The following is a 15,147-nucleotide window of genomic DNA, read 5'->3' as shown; positions in this document are numbered from 1 at the left end:
GTCTACACTGCCGCGAAGAAATAATGACGGACATTCTAAAATATCCCCGAACCAAGCACCAGTTGGAGCTACTGGTGCTTGAAATAGTCATGTTTTCTTTGTATTATTCTGACAAGCGCGTAAATACTTGCTCTCTTCTTCTGAGTGAAAAGCGACTTTAAGAAGCGCAGCGCCACCTTGTGTACAGGAGTATTTCTGTTTACATTAAGCGCCATCTAATGTCAGGGAAGGAAATTGCATGTTCGCTCGGCTCATCGTCAGCGAAAATCGCCTGGGTGTGAACACAAAAAACGTGGCGAAAAACGCTGGCGAATATTCGTCCCGGTGTGTACGGGCCTTTACTGATAGTATTATATCTAGTGATGTCGCAAAATAAGTTTTAAACTGATCCGATGAGGAATTTCAAAATAAGGCTAAATTGAAATCAGGTCTTAATGCGGTCTTGCTACGATGTCGATATGGGTATAATAGAAAAATCGTAGTTTCCACAGAGCCATTTCACTTCTCACTGATAGTTTCCCACCTGGTAAGGTCTCAAAATAAGTTTCAGACTGATATAAAATTTCAAAGTAAAACCAAATTGAAATCAGTTATTAATCTTCTATTACTATATGTTGACATAATGAGTGAAAACAAAAAACTCCTAGTTTCCACAGAGTCATTTCATCTTGGTGCGGTCCAACCTCCATGTTGGCACATCTGTCACACCTACAGCACATCTCAACGCTGTCTTACAGTTCTCATACATATCCTATATACCAAAAAATAAAAGAAAATTACCATAGCAGGTTATCAATCTATGGGACAGGACTAAAAATGGAAAAAAGCTAAAGGCCTTTGCCTTATAATGAACTTATTTTGTGCTTTTAAAATTTTGGGATCTACTTAATGACAAAACTCTATATAAATGTTTCCCAGATACATTTATAAAAGCTGCAGCTTTGGTTATTCTAATTAGCAAATCATCTGTAAATAATTTTCATTAATATTCATTTGATAGACTTAATGTTTGACTTGACCTTCTGTTCTTTGGCAATTCCCAGCTGTCCATCAATGGTTGAGTTGCTGTTAACAATCACTTCCATTTTATATCACTGACAACAGCATAGTAATATTACATCTGAACTTGATGCACAGACTCTCAGCACACTGCTTAAAACTAATGAATCCTGAGAGTTGCCCATTCTTTCACAGATATTTGTTGTGGTCAAGTGCATGTTTATGTTAATTACTTGTGGGCAGGGAAGTGAATTTAACTTTGGACATGCGAGTAGATATTTTTGTTAATACTGTATCGTTCAATTAGGCGGCAGTTGCCATTCCTTTAGCAAAAGGTATTAATTACACTTGAAGTTTATTTTATTAAGTATACTTGAATATACCTATAGCAAGTATGCTATAGACCATATTGCACTATTGACATGTAGTGTAGGAAGTATACTAACTGAATACTTCTTCAAACCTAATTAGAACATTTTATGTTTACAATATAAAAAAAGAAAGTAAACTTCAAGTGTTCTCCCTCTAAGTACACTCAGGCTACTTTTTGCTAAACATTGAATGATCACAAAGCATTGTAAAAAAGCAAGTATTTCAAGCCACTCTAACTTATCAAAATCCCTGACTTAAAGAACATTATTGCATTTCTTTTCTGATACTTTTAGTCAGCTCGTGACTCAAACATACATATGTAGCCGTCTCCTTGCATTTTTTTTCTATAGTATATGTTAAATGTAAATGTATTTGTGTAAGTTTTATTCAAGTGAGTTTTGAGTTTTACTTTTCACAAGAATGGACAACATCAGCTGCTCGGCGCACATCACTTTTGTCCTTTTTAAATATTTTATACATAACAGTGCAAGGAAGGAGTGGGGCAAGGAAGTTGGTGAAGTCAAGGAGGACTCTAACCTCTTGAAGAGAGCCAAAGTCATCATGAGAAAATTCTTTTATTCAACATTCAACTTTTACTCTGCCAGCTGGACTCCCTCCACTGTGTTCAAACATCAGTCAAGCAAAATCGCCACATGGAGAAAAAAGTGTGAGAAGGGGAAGATAAAAGAGGAAAAACAGTGCTAAAAAATAAAATTCGCACACAACATTACTGAGAAGAACACAAAATGTATTCACTTCTTTAGTTTTTTTTGTTTGTTTTTACTAGAATATTGTTTAAAAAATATATCAAATGAACACAAAAAAAGCTGTGAAATTCCTCTATACAGTGCCTTTACAGTATTCGCCCCCTTGAACTTTTCAACCTTTTGCCAGATTTCAGGCTGCAATCAAAGAATCAAAACTGCAATTTTTTTGTGAAGAATCAACAAGTTGGACAGAATCATGAAGTGGAAGAATATTTATTGGATATTTCAAACTTTTTTAACAATTAAAAAAACTGGAAAATTGGGGGTACAAAATGATTCTGCCCCCTTAAGTTAATACCTGGTAGCGCCACCTTTTGCTGTGATTACAGCTGTAAGTCACTTGGGGTATGTCTATCAGTTTTGCACATTTTTGCCCATTCCTCCTTGCTAAACGGCTCGAGCTCAGTGAGGTTGGATGGAGAGCTTTTGTGAACAGCAGTTTTCAGTTCTTTCCACATATTTTCCATTAGATTCATGTCTTGACTTTGACATTCTTCCACCTGGATATGTTTATTTGTGAACCATTCCACTGTAGATTTTGCTTTATGTTTTGGATCATTGTCTTGTTGAAAGAAAAATCTCTGTTCCAGTCTCAGGTCTTATGCAGACTCCATCAGGTTTTCTTCCAGAATGGTCCTTTATTTGGCTCCATCCATCTCCCCATCAATTCTAACCAGCCTCCCTCTCCCTGCTGAAGAAAAACAGGCACCAAACCATGATGCTGCCAATACCATGTTTAACCGTGAGGATGGTGTGTTCAGGGTGATGAGCTGTGTTGCTTTTATGCCAAACATTTAACATTGTCAAAAAAGTTCAATTTTGGTTTCATCTGACCAGAGCACCTTCTTCCTCATGTTTGGTGTGTCTCCCAGGTGGCTTGTGGCACCTCAACTTTAAATAACACTTTTTATGGATATCTCTAAAAAAAATGACTTCTTGCCACTCTTCCATAAAGGCCACAAAGACTGATTATTGCACGTGGACAGACTCTCCTGACTCAGCTGTAGATCTCTGCAGTTCATCCAAAGTGATCATGGGCCTCTTGGCTGCAGCTCTGTCTTCTCCTTGTTTGAGAATAAAGTTAAGACTGATGGACCGGTCTTTTTAGATTTGCAGTGGTCTGATACTCCCTGCATTTTAATATTATATCGCTTGCACAGTGCTCCTCGGGATGTTTAAAGCTTGGGAAATCTTTTTGTATCCAAATCCGCTTTAAACTTTTCCACAACAGTATCTCAAACCTGCCTGGTGTTCCATGTTCTTCATGATGCTCTCAGTGCTTTAAACGGACCTCTGAGAGAGGTGCATTTATACAGAGACTTGATTACATACAGGTGGATTCCATTTATCATCATTAGGTCAACATTGGATCAATCAGAGATCTTCACTGAACATCTGGAGAGAGTTTGCTGCACTCAAAAGTAAGGGGGCTGAATAATTTTGCCCGCCAAGTTTGAAAAATCCAATACCTTTCGTTCCACTTCATTATGTAAGCCTGAAATGTGGCAAAAGGCTGAAAAGTTCAAGGGGGCCAAATACTTACGCAAGGCACTGTATTTTGTGGATATAGTGGAGACTTACATTTAACCACATGCTTGACTATTGAGGCTGCCTTAAAGCAACTGAACTCATAGTGAGTAAGAAGCTAGCACTGAATTAGTTCAGATCTAAACTTTAACCTCAGAGGAACATCCATACAATTTTAAAGATTGGGTTTCATCGTTTTTAATGACAAAGAAAAAAACTGCAAATTTGGACGTGGGCGTTAAGACTTTTCTGCAGATTTCAAGAGGTTCTCTTTGCTCCTTCTCTTCACGTCCCAGTTGTAGACTCGTGCCATGTCTGAGAGTAACATGGGGTTAAGAAGAAACAGCAACAAACAAAGGTACAATCAAAATATTTGGCCAATAAATCACTTGAGTTTTACAAAATTACACATGTAGTTTTCTCAAAAGCTAGGTTTTACCTTCAACAGATAACAGAACCACAAAATCTTTGAATAAAATAAAACAATGCATAACAATCATGAACAAAATCTGGATTCATTTTTGTATTAATTAAGTATTTTACCAAATATACAATTACATAAATATTTAATTTAAATGTTAAAAAACATGCTTTAAATTTTGAAGATGATAAGACAAACCATCTGACTGTATTCATCATTGGCCTGGGTGATAAAATGATATACCGTATTTTCACGACCATAGGACCCACTGGGTTATAGGGCGCAGTCTCCGTTAAGAGTGATTTTTTGGTATTTAACACATACAAAAGGCGCACTGGGTTTTAAGGTGCGGGCACGTTAACACATACCGGCACAACATGCATGCTAGTGTGTGTTAAAGAAAAAGGCAGCGGGAGCAAAACTGAGATGGTTGTGATTTATTTTTCAGTCATCAATCACCATCCAAAAATCCATCAAAGTCCTCATCTTCTGTATCTGAAATGAACAGCTGGACTAAATTTCTATCAAACACGCTAGGTTTCCTTTGGTCATTGTCGGAGTCCGTCTCGTCGCCGTGCGGCCCCTCATGAATATTGCCTGCTTTTAGCCACTTCGAAAGCAGTGCAAGCAAACACGTTATACCAAGCTTCTACAATCCATTCACAAAATATGGCACTGCCTCCCACAACAATAAAAGCTGTGCCCCGTTATGTGTATCCTACCGCGCTGCTCCCGTCCTTCTCGACAGTGTGACTCACCGGGATGTCGAAAGTCAGCGGCGCCTTGTCCATGATGGTGATGTGGCTGGGCTGGGGGTGTCTGTCGTCGATCTTTTTAATGCAATACGAGCGGAAGATGAACAGCTTTTCATTATAATCCGCTGGATGTCGCTGCGGCACCGTAATCCTCGCCCGGATGAAAAGATAACGTTGTTTCATAAAACAAAAGCAAAAGCTTCCTCTGTAAGCGTTACTGCCCTCAGTCGTATGGTGAGTGCGGAGAAGCTTCTCCAAGCTGATCACTAATCGTTAATCGTCAATCGAGATGTTTTTTTTCCTGCGGAAACTTAGCTGCGTCATCTTTACTGTCAGAGTTCATTTTCCAGCTTCCTCCACTTGTGAACCATGCATTCATTCATCTTGATTCTCTTGCAGATGCTCCCATGTTCCTCCGTGTAGCTAATAGTTTGCAGTTTAAATTGGATTTCCGGGATTTTGTAACAATATTGTTGACGCCCACACCTCCCTCCCCCGTTCTCATGCCGTCTTCTACGCCCCACAAAAACACATTAGGCGCACCGCCTCATAGGGAGCCCCCTACATTCTGGAGAAAATTTAAGACTTTTAAATGTGTCTTATGGTCGTAAAAATACGGCAATAATCAAAAACATACTATTTTCAGGCTGTTTTTTTTTAAATTAAATTTTAAAATGCCATCACCTGAAAGCAGAAATAGGAAATCTGTCCTTATTTTCCTCAGCATGTTTGTCATCTAACTGTAAACTCAAATTCAATCAAGAAGTGTTCATACTATTTATAAATTACTTTTATGCAATTTCATGTGTAAAATGTTATAATTTGGCCGGTAATTTAAAAAAAAAAAAAATCAAAAGCTCTTGCAGGTTTTTCCAGCCATGACCTTTGGTCATTCAAATCCTAGAACTTTTCAAAATATTCCAGGGTTTTTGCCTCCATTGAAATACATGGGAAATCCTTGGTGCAAAAGCTTGCTGGTTCGATTCCCGGTGCTGATATTTTTCACAATAATATATTTTTTGTTATTGTGCCGTTTTTACTTTATGGTCAACTTTGATAATTTCTTTTTTTCTTTTAAAATTTTTTCTTTTGCCAGTTATTACCCTTTAAATTTCATTCCGCAATATAGCATTGAACCCTGCATTTTGGTCTAGAAATGCAGCTTTTTTTTTTAGTTTATTATTTATGTTCTCGTTTGAACTTAAAAGGTTTTGCTTTAATTTTCAGTGTAGTTTTCTTAGTTATCTGAAAAAAAAAAAATATCTGAAAGTTGTTCCTTCAGTGCATCTCTTATGTTTAAAGTATTGTAGATATTGTTAGATATTTAGATATTTGTTAGATATTTCAGATCTTACCATGACAATTTACTGACTGAGGAAAAAAAAATGTTTTTTAATCAGATTTTAAAGTGGGATCTTAAATATATATAATAAAGGATTAGAAGAGACACGTTTCATTTTCACTTAAATATTAGAAATAAATTCAGTTAGCAATAAGATGAGAACACAAGTTTTTTTTAGCAACAGTGTGACCATGACCTCTACTCTTGTCATCTGTGCAGACAACACTGAAGGATACTGACTTCGGTGGTGGTGAACTGGTCTCGCAGGAAATCCAGATCGTCCTCCAGAGTCTCTAGGTTGCGAGACGCTGTGGACAAGTTCTTCTCTAGGAGAGCCTGGGCTTCATCAATGTCGTACTCTAACATGACATTAGCCTAATGAGAAAGCAAAAAAGGATACTCATTCAATGAAATAAAAGCATTAAATCGCTGCACTTAGCATTAATAGTAAAAAAAAAGAAGACATTTAATTATGTCCAGTAGGCCTGCACAATATACCGCAAATTTATCGTTACCGCAATATCAAGCCGTGCAATATGCATATCGCAAAAGACAGCAAATTTGCAATAAATGGTTACCTTAGGTGTGGCCAAACAATCTTATGCCAGCTAGAAGTATTTAATGGATTGAAAGAATCCCTTTCTGCATTTGACCAATCAGATGGACCCCTTCACGTTGTTAACTAATCGGATGGCGCCCTATTATGTTGTATGTTCGCCTCCTGCGTCAACAAGGGTCGTTTGTACTATAATTTTTAAGCTGTTGTAATGGAATGGGAATAATATTTTTGGTTGTTTTGCTAATTGTTTATATACCGCAAATTATATCGTTATATAAGTTATCGCAATATTAATTACTAATATCGCATATCGCGAGTTTTCTTCATATCGTGCAGCCCTAATGTCCAGGGTTGTCTCATTTACATTGAGACTAAATGAAAGCTTGAGAACTGTGGATCTGAGTTCTACTTACACCTAACCATAAACAGACTTTGTCAGTGGGCGGCACTGAGGCCTTGCAGTAAACGCTGTCAGCCAGTAGGAAATGTGTTTCCATGGGTTCTGTGGTTTTCTGGAGGCAAAGCACAAATTATTAAAACCTAATCTATTGTGAAGTTGTGTGGTTGGTATGCTATGACCATTTTAAACTGTTACGAGTCTGCTTCTTTAGACTAGTGTGTCATTGGTCAAAATGCAAGTTTAACTTTGTCTGAAACAGATTCCAGTGATCTTTTACACAATACCAGCAGAAATATCAATTTTTTCACTTTTTAACGTATTTGTGTATATAAATGTTTTTTTTCTAAAACTTCATAAACAGCTTGTAAAAGCAATTTTTTTTTTGTCAAAAAAAAAAACTGCAAATACACATCTTAACTACTTTTGCAAATCAAACTCCACATGACAACACCCTTCAGCTTGTGTTCCAGGACAAAATTACAAGGTGGATGAATGAAAGTCTCACCTTTTTCTTCTGCATGTGTCGTAGAATTTCTAGCGTCTGTGTGATTTGTGGGATCTGATTTTTCAACCTCAAGAGAAAGATAAATAAGTAGTTTTTGTCAAGTCAGCAATGAATTCAGGAAATCAGTCAAGAAACAAAATAAATAGATGACAATGTTTTAATGTCCATCATAATTAAAATATTAAACAGCACAAACGTAAAAATATTTTAATATTTATGGAACGTCATTATGGATCCACTGAAAAGGGGAAGTTTTAGAGATGTCCAAATATAGCAATAAATCACAAGTAAAACCACTTGATCCATTATTTCTATTATTAAATTGATTCGTTCATATAGTTTCCTTTCAGCAACATCCAGTGGGATTACCAGTGTTTTTAATGACAACGTCACAAGTGTAGCTGGGATGAGTGACTGTTATAAGCTTTTGTTTCTTCTATTTCAGAATTTTTCTAGACAGACCAACTGCTTTACTTTTTTATTTGATATTTTAAGGTCGTTAAGAAAAAATATATTTCTTCTTTGCATGCGGATAAAGTGATTTTTTAAACCTCAAATCTTTATGAAACTGACAAAATAAGTTCTGAAGTTCTAAGCCTCAGAGGTTTTAGCCTGTCTCATGCTACATTCAGACAACTAAAGCAGACTGTGGCTCAAAAGACATCATATACGTGACTTTTTATACAACAGAGCCAGACCACACCAGTTGTTTAAAAAAGGCATAGTTGTTAGAACCTTTTATCATAAAAATCGTAGTGGACTGCTTTTGCCTTCAACTAAAATCTTCACTTATCTATGTATGACGCTAGACAGGTGTAAAAGTAAACAAGTTATTAATCAATACATGAAATATGTGGTACTGGGGCACTATTATATCAGATAAAAGGAAGATGAATTATCTTTTTTAATCTTTATTTCCAAACCATCCAGGACTTAGTGAAGGTAACCAGTAACAGTTTAAGTCTTATGCTCTGTAACCTTTCTATGTGCACTACTGCAGGCACTGCAGCCACTACAATTGTTTTTCGCATTAGGAATTAATCAGCATACAGTGTTTGAAATAAGTGGTTATCCTGTTGTCTGAGACAACCAGATTTGACGGAGGACAACCAAAAATGAAGCTGATGGTTGTCCGTGTGACAACCTGGTCTTTTATTCAACATTTTGGTATTTTTCAAGTTTCAACCTCTGAAATGAGATGTATGCAACAAATTCTTTCCACTGACAAACGAAGTGTGTGCATGCAAGCTAATCCTTTGTTTCTACATTTGCACTTTTCAATAAAGATTCAAATAAATGTGTTGAACAACAGTACCTGGCCCGACCGCTAGATGTCTCCACAAACACGTTCAATATAATCAGCCCATTAACAGAAGATTTAAAACGCATTCATAAAACACTAACTTTCACTCATAACAGACTGACATGAGCTGGAAAAAAAAACTTTTTCCACGGGATTGATATGATATTCTAAATTTTTACAACAGTTTTTGTATTTATATTCTTTAAGCAACAATTATCAAAACCAAAGAAAAAAAGAACCAATATATTTAAATCTGTGTAAAGATACTAGTTATAAAGATAACAGTTTCAAGTTTTTGGCAATACTTTGTGTAACCAGATGCTTCAATATTTAGTAAAATGTTTGGTTTTAATATTTAAAGAGTTTTTTAAATGTCCATCATAAGAGGCAGTTGATAATAGATGTATAGTAGAAATAAAGATATAAGTACTGACATCTGAGTAGGTTTCATTGCTGTTGAATATTGGTATTGAAGGACAACCAAAAATTGGGGAAGACGACCAAATATTACTTTCCAGGTTGTCCAGAGGACAATCATTTTTTCACCCCTTATTTCTAATGCTGGCATTTTTCTGTCAGAATACAAGAGATGCCAAAGTCTATAAACACACCAGCTAATGTCTGGACTCAGGGCTCCAGACTAACTTTTTTCACTAGGAGCTCTGTTGCCCCCAACTGAAAATTTTAGGGGCACAACCAGAAAATTTAGGGGCGCATACCGTAAATCAACATGCTAACCAGATCTACTAATTTCCACTGTATTACTAATAAATACTTTAATAATAGATGCAGAAATTACAATGTGCTGTTTCAAATTCAGTGTCACATTTTATTCTGCACTTTTGAAGATGCAACAACAAGGTAAACTGACAGCACCATCGCTGTCATGACAGTACAAATAGTAAACAAAATACCATACATTTAGAATAAAAAAAAGTTTTTAGTAACGAAGTGATTACCGTAGTAACCTTTCGGTCATTTCACAGTTTCAAACAATACTTAAATGTATGTAAACATTAGGGGATGGAAATACATGTTGGCGACACCAAATAGGTGCAGCCAAGATGCACAATAATTTGAGATCACCCAGATGGACGCAACGCTGCACAGATCACCTGGTGTGAGACGTATATTTTTGTTTTTGTTCTAACATCACCTGTCGATCAAAAAACTATCACGAGAAAGGGGCGGAAGCAAGACCCCAACCTGAGCTAACGCAGCTGGAAATTTAGTACTGAACTGACTGAAAGCTGCCGTACAGACTACAAAACAATGCATTATGGGACATGCGTCCTGATGGGTTTTTTGTAGTTCACTGATCAATTAAAATAATTTAAAATACCAACTGATGAAAAAAGGCTACATCCATTACAAAACATTAAAATAATTATAAAAGATGTAATATCACAGATCATACTTAGGGGGCGAGGCATATTAAAACTAAATGGAATGTTAAGGACAACTAATTCCTGTTCTCCTTCAGTCTCGCTGCAGCTTCGCCTTCATGCCCCCCCCCCCAGGGCGCTGGTTCATCTTAAACACGTCTATCGTTGCATTTTCCACACGTGTTTTAAATGTGTCTAAGACTAAATCGTGTAGTCGCTCACACGTGTTTAATGTTACAGCCCCGTTAGCTGTCACGCATGTAGGTGCGGGACATTCATTCTCCTCAGCTGCCCCGACTACCGCGGGAGCGGTATGCTGCTGTAACAGCCGCGCAGGAGAACCGCGGTTTGCTTCGCGTTTGAGACCCCTGCTGTAGACTCTGGCACTGGTACACTAGCCGCAGGTCGGAAGAACGAATCAATAGTTCGCTTGCTCATAGCTCAGACGCACATATGAGGTTGTGGTGATATTTGTCTCCGTTTCCTTCCCACAGATGTTTACGCGCACTGGATTATCTCTAGGCCCCGCCCCCTCCACATATTTTTGCCACTTGCAGTGACTTTCCCCATTTTTCTCACACGCATTGGCCGCCTCAGGCATCATTCAATGACACGCGAGTGTGCACTGGCGTGTGCTCCAGTCTCATGAGTATTCGCGCGAGTGTGTGTGTGTGTGTGTGTGTGTCTGTCAGCGTGTGTGTGCGCTTGCGTCTCATTGATGATTTCATTGCTCATTTCATCGATCATTGACATGCCCCTTCCACGTTTAATGTATAAAAATACGGAGGCTGGTGGAGGCAAATTTACTGGTAGCACATGTGCGACTGGATGTAAAATTCAGTCGCACACTCTCAAATTTTGGTCGCAAAATGCGACCAAATGGTCTGGAGCCCTGTGGACCGATGCCCTTCCTGACACAACTCTGTATTTTCAAAGCACAGAGAGTCCCAGATAAGCACTAGCCTAAGGACCCCCACTAGATTTTTGCTCATTGCACGTCCTGGGAAGCAAACCCAGGTTTATTATATGACAGTCCATCACCCACCCAACTGAGCTACCCACCTACTACATTTAGTAGCTCCGTCATATGTATATAAAAGCAGTTCATGTGTGCTGTACAATTCTTGCATTACCTAAGTTTTTTCTGAGACAGGTTGAGCTCCATGTATTTATATTTCTGGTACTGTTCGTCCAGCCTCCTCAGGACGGTGTCTGCCGTCTCATTGCCTGGCTGCTTCATAAAAAAGTCGACATCCTCCTGTGAACCAGAGTTTAAAGAGAGAATTCTGACAAATTTATTTGACCATTGGCGAAGTCCAAATGTTGGACGTTTATTGATCTTTTAAAAAACAAAAAAAAAAACCCCACAAAAAAGCCATAAAGATCATGGCTTTAAACGTCAGAGTAACATTCTTTATCAATTATTTCTCCATTATTAGAGGTGTTTTTTTCCCTTAAGTTGATTGGAAATTTTTTCAAACACCAATGCAATTTAGGAACTTAACAATAATATATATCTTAAAAAAAGCTTGGGGAGAATTAACACGAAAAACAAAATACAAACTTAAGACGATAACATATACTACGACTTGGGAGGTTTACACATAAAAATATTGAAAAAGTATAGTTTAATAATAATCATAGTAATAGCAATATTAAATGTATTAAACTACTATAAGCTAAATTTGATTTAATAGGCTCCGTGCACGAAAGTAAGGAGTTCTACTTCCGCCGCCTTGAGTGTGAGGCCGACCATTTCCGGCTTGCGACTTCTATAGCAGCGACACGGCAGATTTTGATTGCGAAAGATGGCATATTTCACCCGTTTTCTACAAGGTCTCCCGAAAATCGACGTGAACGACATCTACAGGATTGTCGACCAGTGCATGGTTACATGGGCAAAATATCGTGTCTAAAATATATAGTGTCGAAAATACCGAAAGGAAATGCGTCCCGTTAGACAAACCTGTGCTGTCACATATTTATGCAGCAGCTCGGTAATATACGAGGCGATCTTCCAAACGTGCTTTTATTAAATTTTATGAATATTATGAAGTGCCTGTTCGCTCATCATTTTATATTTAATCCTTGTTGTCAGTGCTTTTTTTGTGGAAGAAGAACAGAACTGAAGAACAACCCAGTGTTAGGATAGGCTAACAACACGGGCTAACAACATTAGCCTTTTGATGGAGACAAAATCCAGGACAAACCATGTGGGAACCGCTGCAATCTGCATCCTGGCTGCACGTAAATGATCAGCCTTTATTTGTCTGGGCACAATTAGAAACACAATTCCATGTGTCGTGATTTTTTTGAACAGTTTCTAAGGACTGAGCGGCATTTCTGCTCTGAAAAGCTCACACACACTGTGTGCTCTGCTCTGTCCTCGCGAGTCCGGCAGCCGCTAACCCAGAGCGGCGGTTCGGCTTGCAGTCCGAATTCTCACACATAACAAAACGCACACGTAACAAAGCACCCTCCCCTCAAACACATTAATAAATCCGGCTGCTCTGCTCAGAGAGGTTCACTCGGTCCACTGGCACCGGAGCCCGAACGCAGAGCTCGGATGCTGGGTCCAGACCTCAGTGGACACGCATCCCCCCCGCATGTCCTTCGTGAGGGGTGAAAGAGAGGGGAGAGCCAGCGGGGCGAGAGCGGAGCGGCGCTTTACGCGAGGCGTCCGCAGAGCCGCTGGTCGGTCCCGCATGAGCTCACTAGCTTTCTCTCAGCGAAACACCGTCTATGCGTGACGTAACCCAGAGCAGCAGTGACACACGATCGGAATGACCGTTTACATGAACAACGATCGGTATATCCAGCTATCTCGATCGGAAAGAAATTTCGATCCGAACGAGTCTGACCGGGGCAAAGTATTCTGATCGGCGTGTTTACATGACGCATTTTCTTTCCGATTGCTGCAAATACGAAACACGACTCGTCTTGCTTGGGGTGAAGTCCTCCCGCCGTGTTCACCATCCATTCGGCTCTCGCCGACACATATACTGGAAAGCTAAGAAAGCTTATATTAGTACTGTTGTACTTTGACAAATTCGAACACGGGTACACAACAATGTTGTGATGTCTTTTTCACGCGTTGAAACAACAAACGCCTTTCTTTTACCCGAAATCCGCTCCTATTTACTCAAAACTAGCAACTCAACAAAACTCCACACAACAATAACACGACCAACAGGAAGTTGTCGGCCTCACACTCGAAACACGGAAGTTAACCGGAAGTTCTATCGTGCACGTAGGCTATTATTGACTTAAGCTTATTGTTTTAAATATTGACTGGTTCTATTTAAACCCCCAACTATCCCTGAATATTACTTTTTTTTTTTTACAAGACTACAAAACAATAAAAAAATCTATATAAAAACTAGTCACTTCTTTCCATTTAATTGCATCGATATCAAAATGCAAACACTTACATTAGCGATTGAAACACAACACAACAAGAATGGTAAATATAAATGAAAAAAGCTCACGACATTTTAGTTATTTCCAATTATTAATCAATTGCTTGTCTAATTATGGACAATACACTTAGTCGAGAAAATGTATGAAACGTATCCGCAGGTAATATAGGGTTCGTGTTTAATATTGTTTGCGAAGAAAGAAAAAGAAAAAAGCAGAAGTTAAAAAAGCCTGCACACGCAGCCCAAAGTTTCCACCCGGCCGGTGATGACCATAAATGGAAGCTGGCAGCCGCCCAGCATGCACACAGAGCGGATAATCTGTTAGCTTCTATATGCTACCAAGCTAGCACGAGGCGCCTAGCCAATAGCTGTGACCAAAAACGTATAACAGGCACCAAATATCGATAGATAAAAAAACTAAACTTTACACACCAAAAACACTGCTTCAGGGATGCCGAGGTGCTTTTTCTTTGTCGCCTGTGAAGCATTGCTGGGATCTATGGTCGCCGCCATGTTGAAGATAGAATCCTCTTTCCTGACATTCAAGCATGCGCACAAGGCGTCTCAGAAAAGGAAGGGGATTTGCTGCCTCCATCGGTCAGAATGGATAGCTGCACTAAACCGCTGCCATGGCTTGACTGTCAGAGAAATAAAAAGTAAAAGACTAACTGCAACATAAAGAACAAACCTTTTAAATTGTTAATACACATTTCAAATCAGCGCAAAATCAGCTCATGATATATAATATATATGATATAAAAATCAACTAAACGTTTCACAAAGTTATGAGACCTAAAACATGACCAAAGAACAGGACAAAAGTCTGCACAAAATCAGTGCTTCATGTTAGTCAAAGGGAAAACAACTTTAGACTTATTTTTCCTCTCTGAAATGTGAAAATATTTTAAAAATATTCCTGAGCATAAAACATATTTGATTAGAAAAGTTTCCACAACTAATGTAATTAATCCATCTTAATCATAATGTTTGGTGATTTATATTAATAATAATAATAATAATGGATTGGATTTATCTGCGCTTTTCAAGTCACTCAAAGCGCTTACATTGTGGCCATTATTCATTCACTCCTCGTTCATACTTGGTGATGGTAAGCTACTGTTGTAGCCACAGCTGCCCTGGGGCAGACTGACAGAGGCGTGGCTGCCAGTTCGCGCCTACGGCCCCTCTGACCATCACCAGGACATTCATGCACATCCACACACCAGTGGAGCCACACTGGAGGCAAGGAGGGTGAAGTGTCTTGCCCAAGGACACAACGACAGTTGGCTGGGGGGAGCAGGGATCGAACCGCCGACCCTTCGATCATTGGACGACCCGCTCAACCACCTGAGCCACAGCCCCTCAGATTGATATCATATTGTCATTGATATCA

At 38.7% G+C, this 15,147-nt stretch overlaps 1 protein-coding gene across 1 annotated transcript; it reads right to left on the bottom strand.

The window, feature by feature from the left end:
• Positions 1-1,930: 1,930 nt before the first annotated feature.
• vbp1 (von Hippel-Lindau binding protein 1) lies at positions 1,931-14,346 on the bottom strand. The gene is made up of 6 exons (XM_004079937.5): positions 14,187-14,346; positions 11,469-11,593; positions 7,648-7,714; positions 7,156-7,254; positions 6,420-6,558; positions 1,931-3,980 (listed from the first exon to the last, which is right to left on the bottom strand). The coding sequence occupies exons 1-6, from the start codon at positions 14,265-14,267 to the stop codon at positions 3,904-3,906; spliced, it is 588 nt and encodes a 195-aa protein (XP_004079985.1). The 5' UTR covers positions 14,268-14,346; the 3' UTR covers positions 1,931-3,903.
• Between the last annotated feature and the right edge of the window lie 801 nt (positions 14,347-15,147).

Source organism: Oryzias latipes, chromosome 18, assembly GCF_053564925.1.
Source record: "Oryzias latipes strain Hd-rR chromosome 18, Olatipes_Hd-rR_3.1".
Classification (NCBI taxonomy): Eukaryota; Metazoa; Chordata; class Actinopteri; order Beloniformes; family Adrianichthyidae; genus Oryzias; species Oryzias latipes.
The sequence above is the reverse complement of the archived record's forward strand: the minus strand, read 5'-3'. Positions and strand labels throughout refer to the sequence as shown.

Excerpts from the sequence above, each read along its gene's own strand:
- vbp1 (XM_004079937.5), bottom strand. The coding sequence starts at position 14,267 with ATGGCGGCGACCATAGATCCCAGCAATGCTTCACAGGCGACAAAGAAA. Across the intron at positions 11,594-14,186 it reads TCCCTGAAGCAGTGTTTTTG|GAGGATGTCGACTTTTTTAT; the intron begins GTGTGTAAAGTT and ends TCTGGTTCACAG. Across the intron at positions 6,559-7,155 it reads AAGTCTGTTTATGGTTAGGT|GCTAATGTCATGTTAGAGTA; the intron begins GTAAGTAGAACT and ends CTTTCTCATTAG.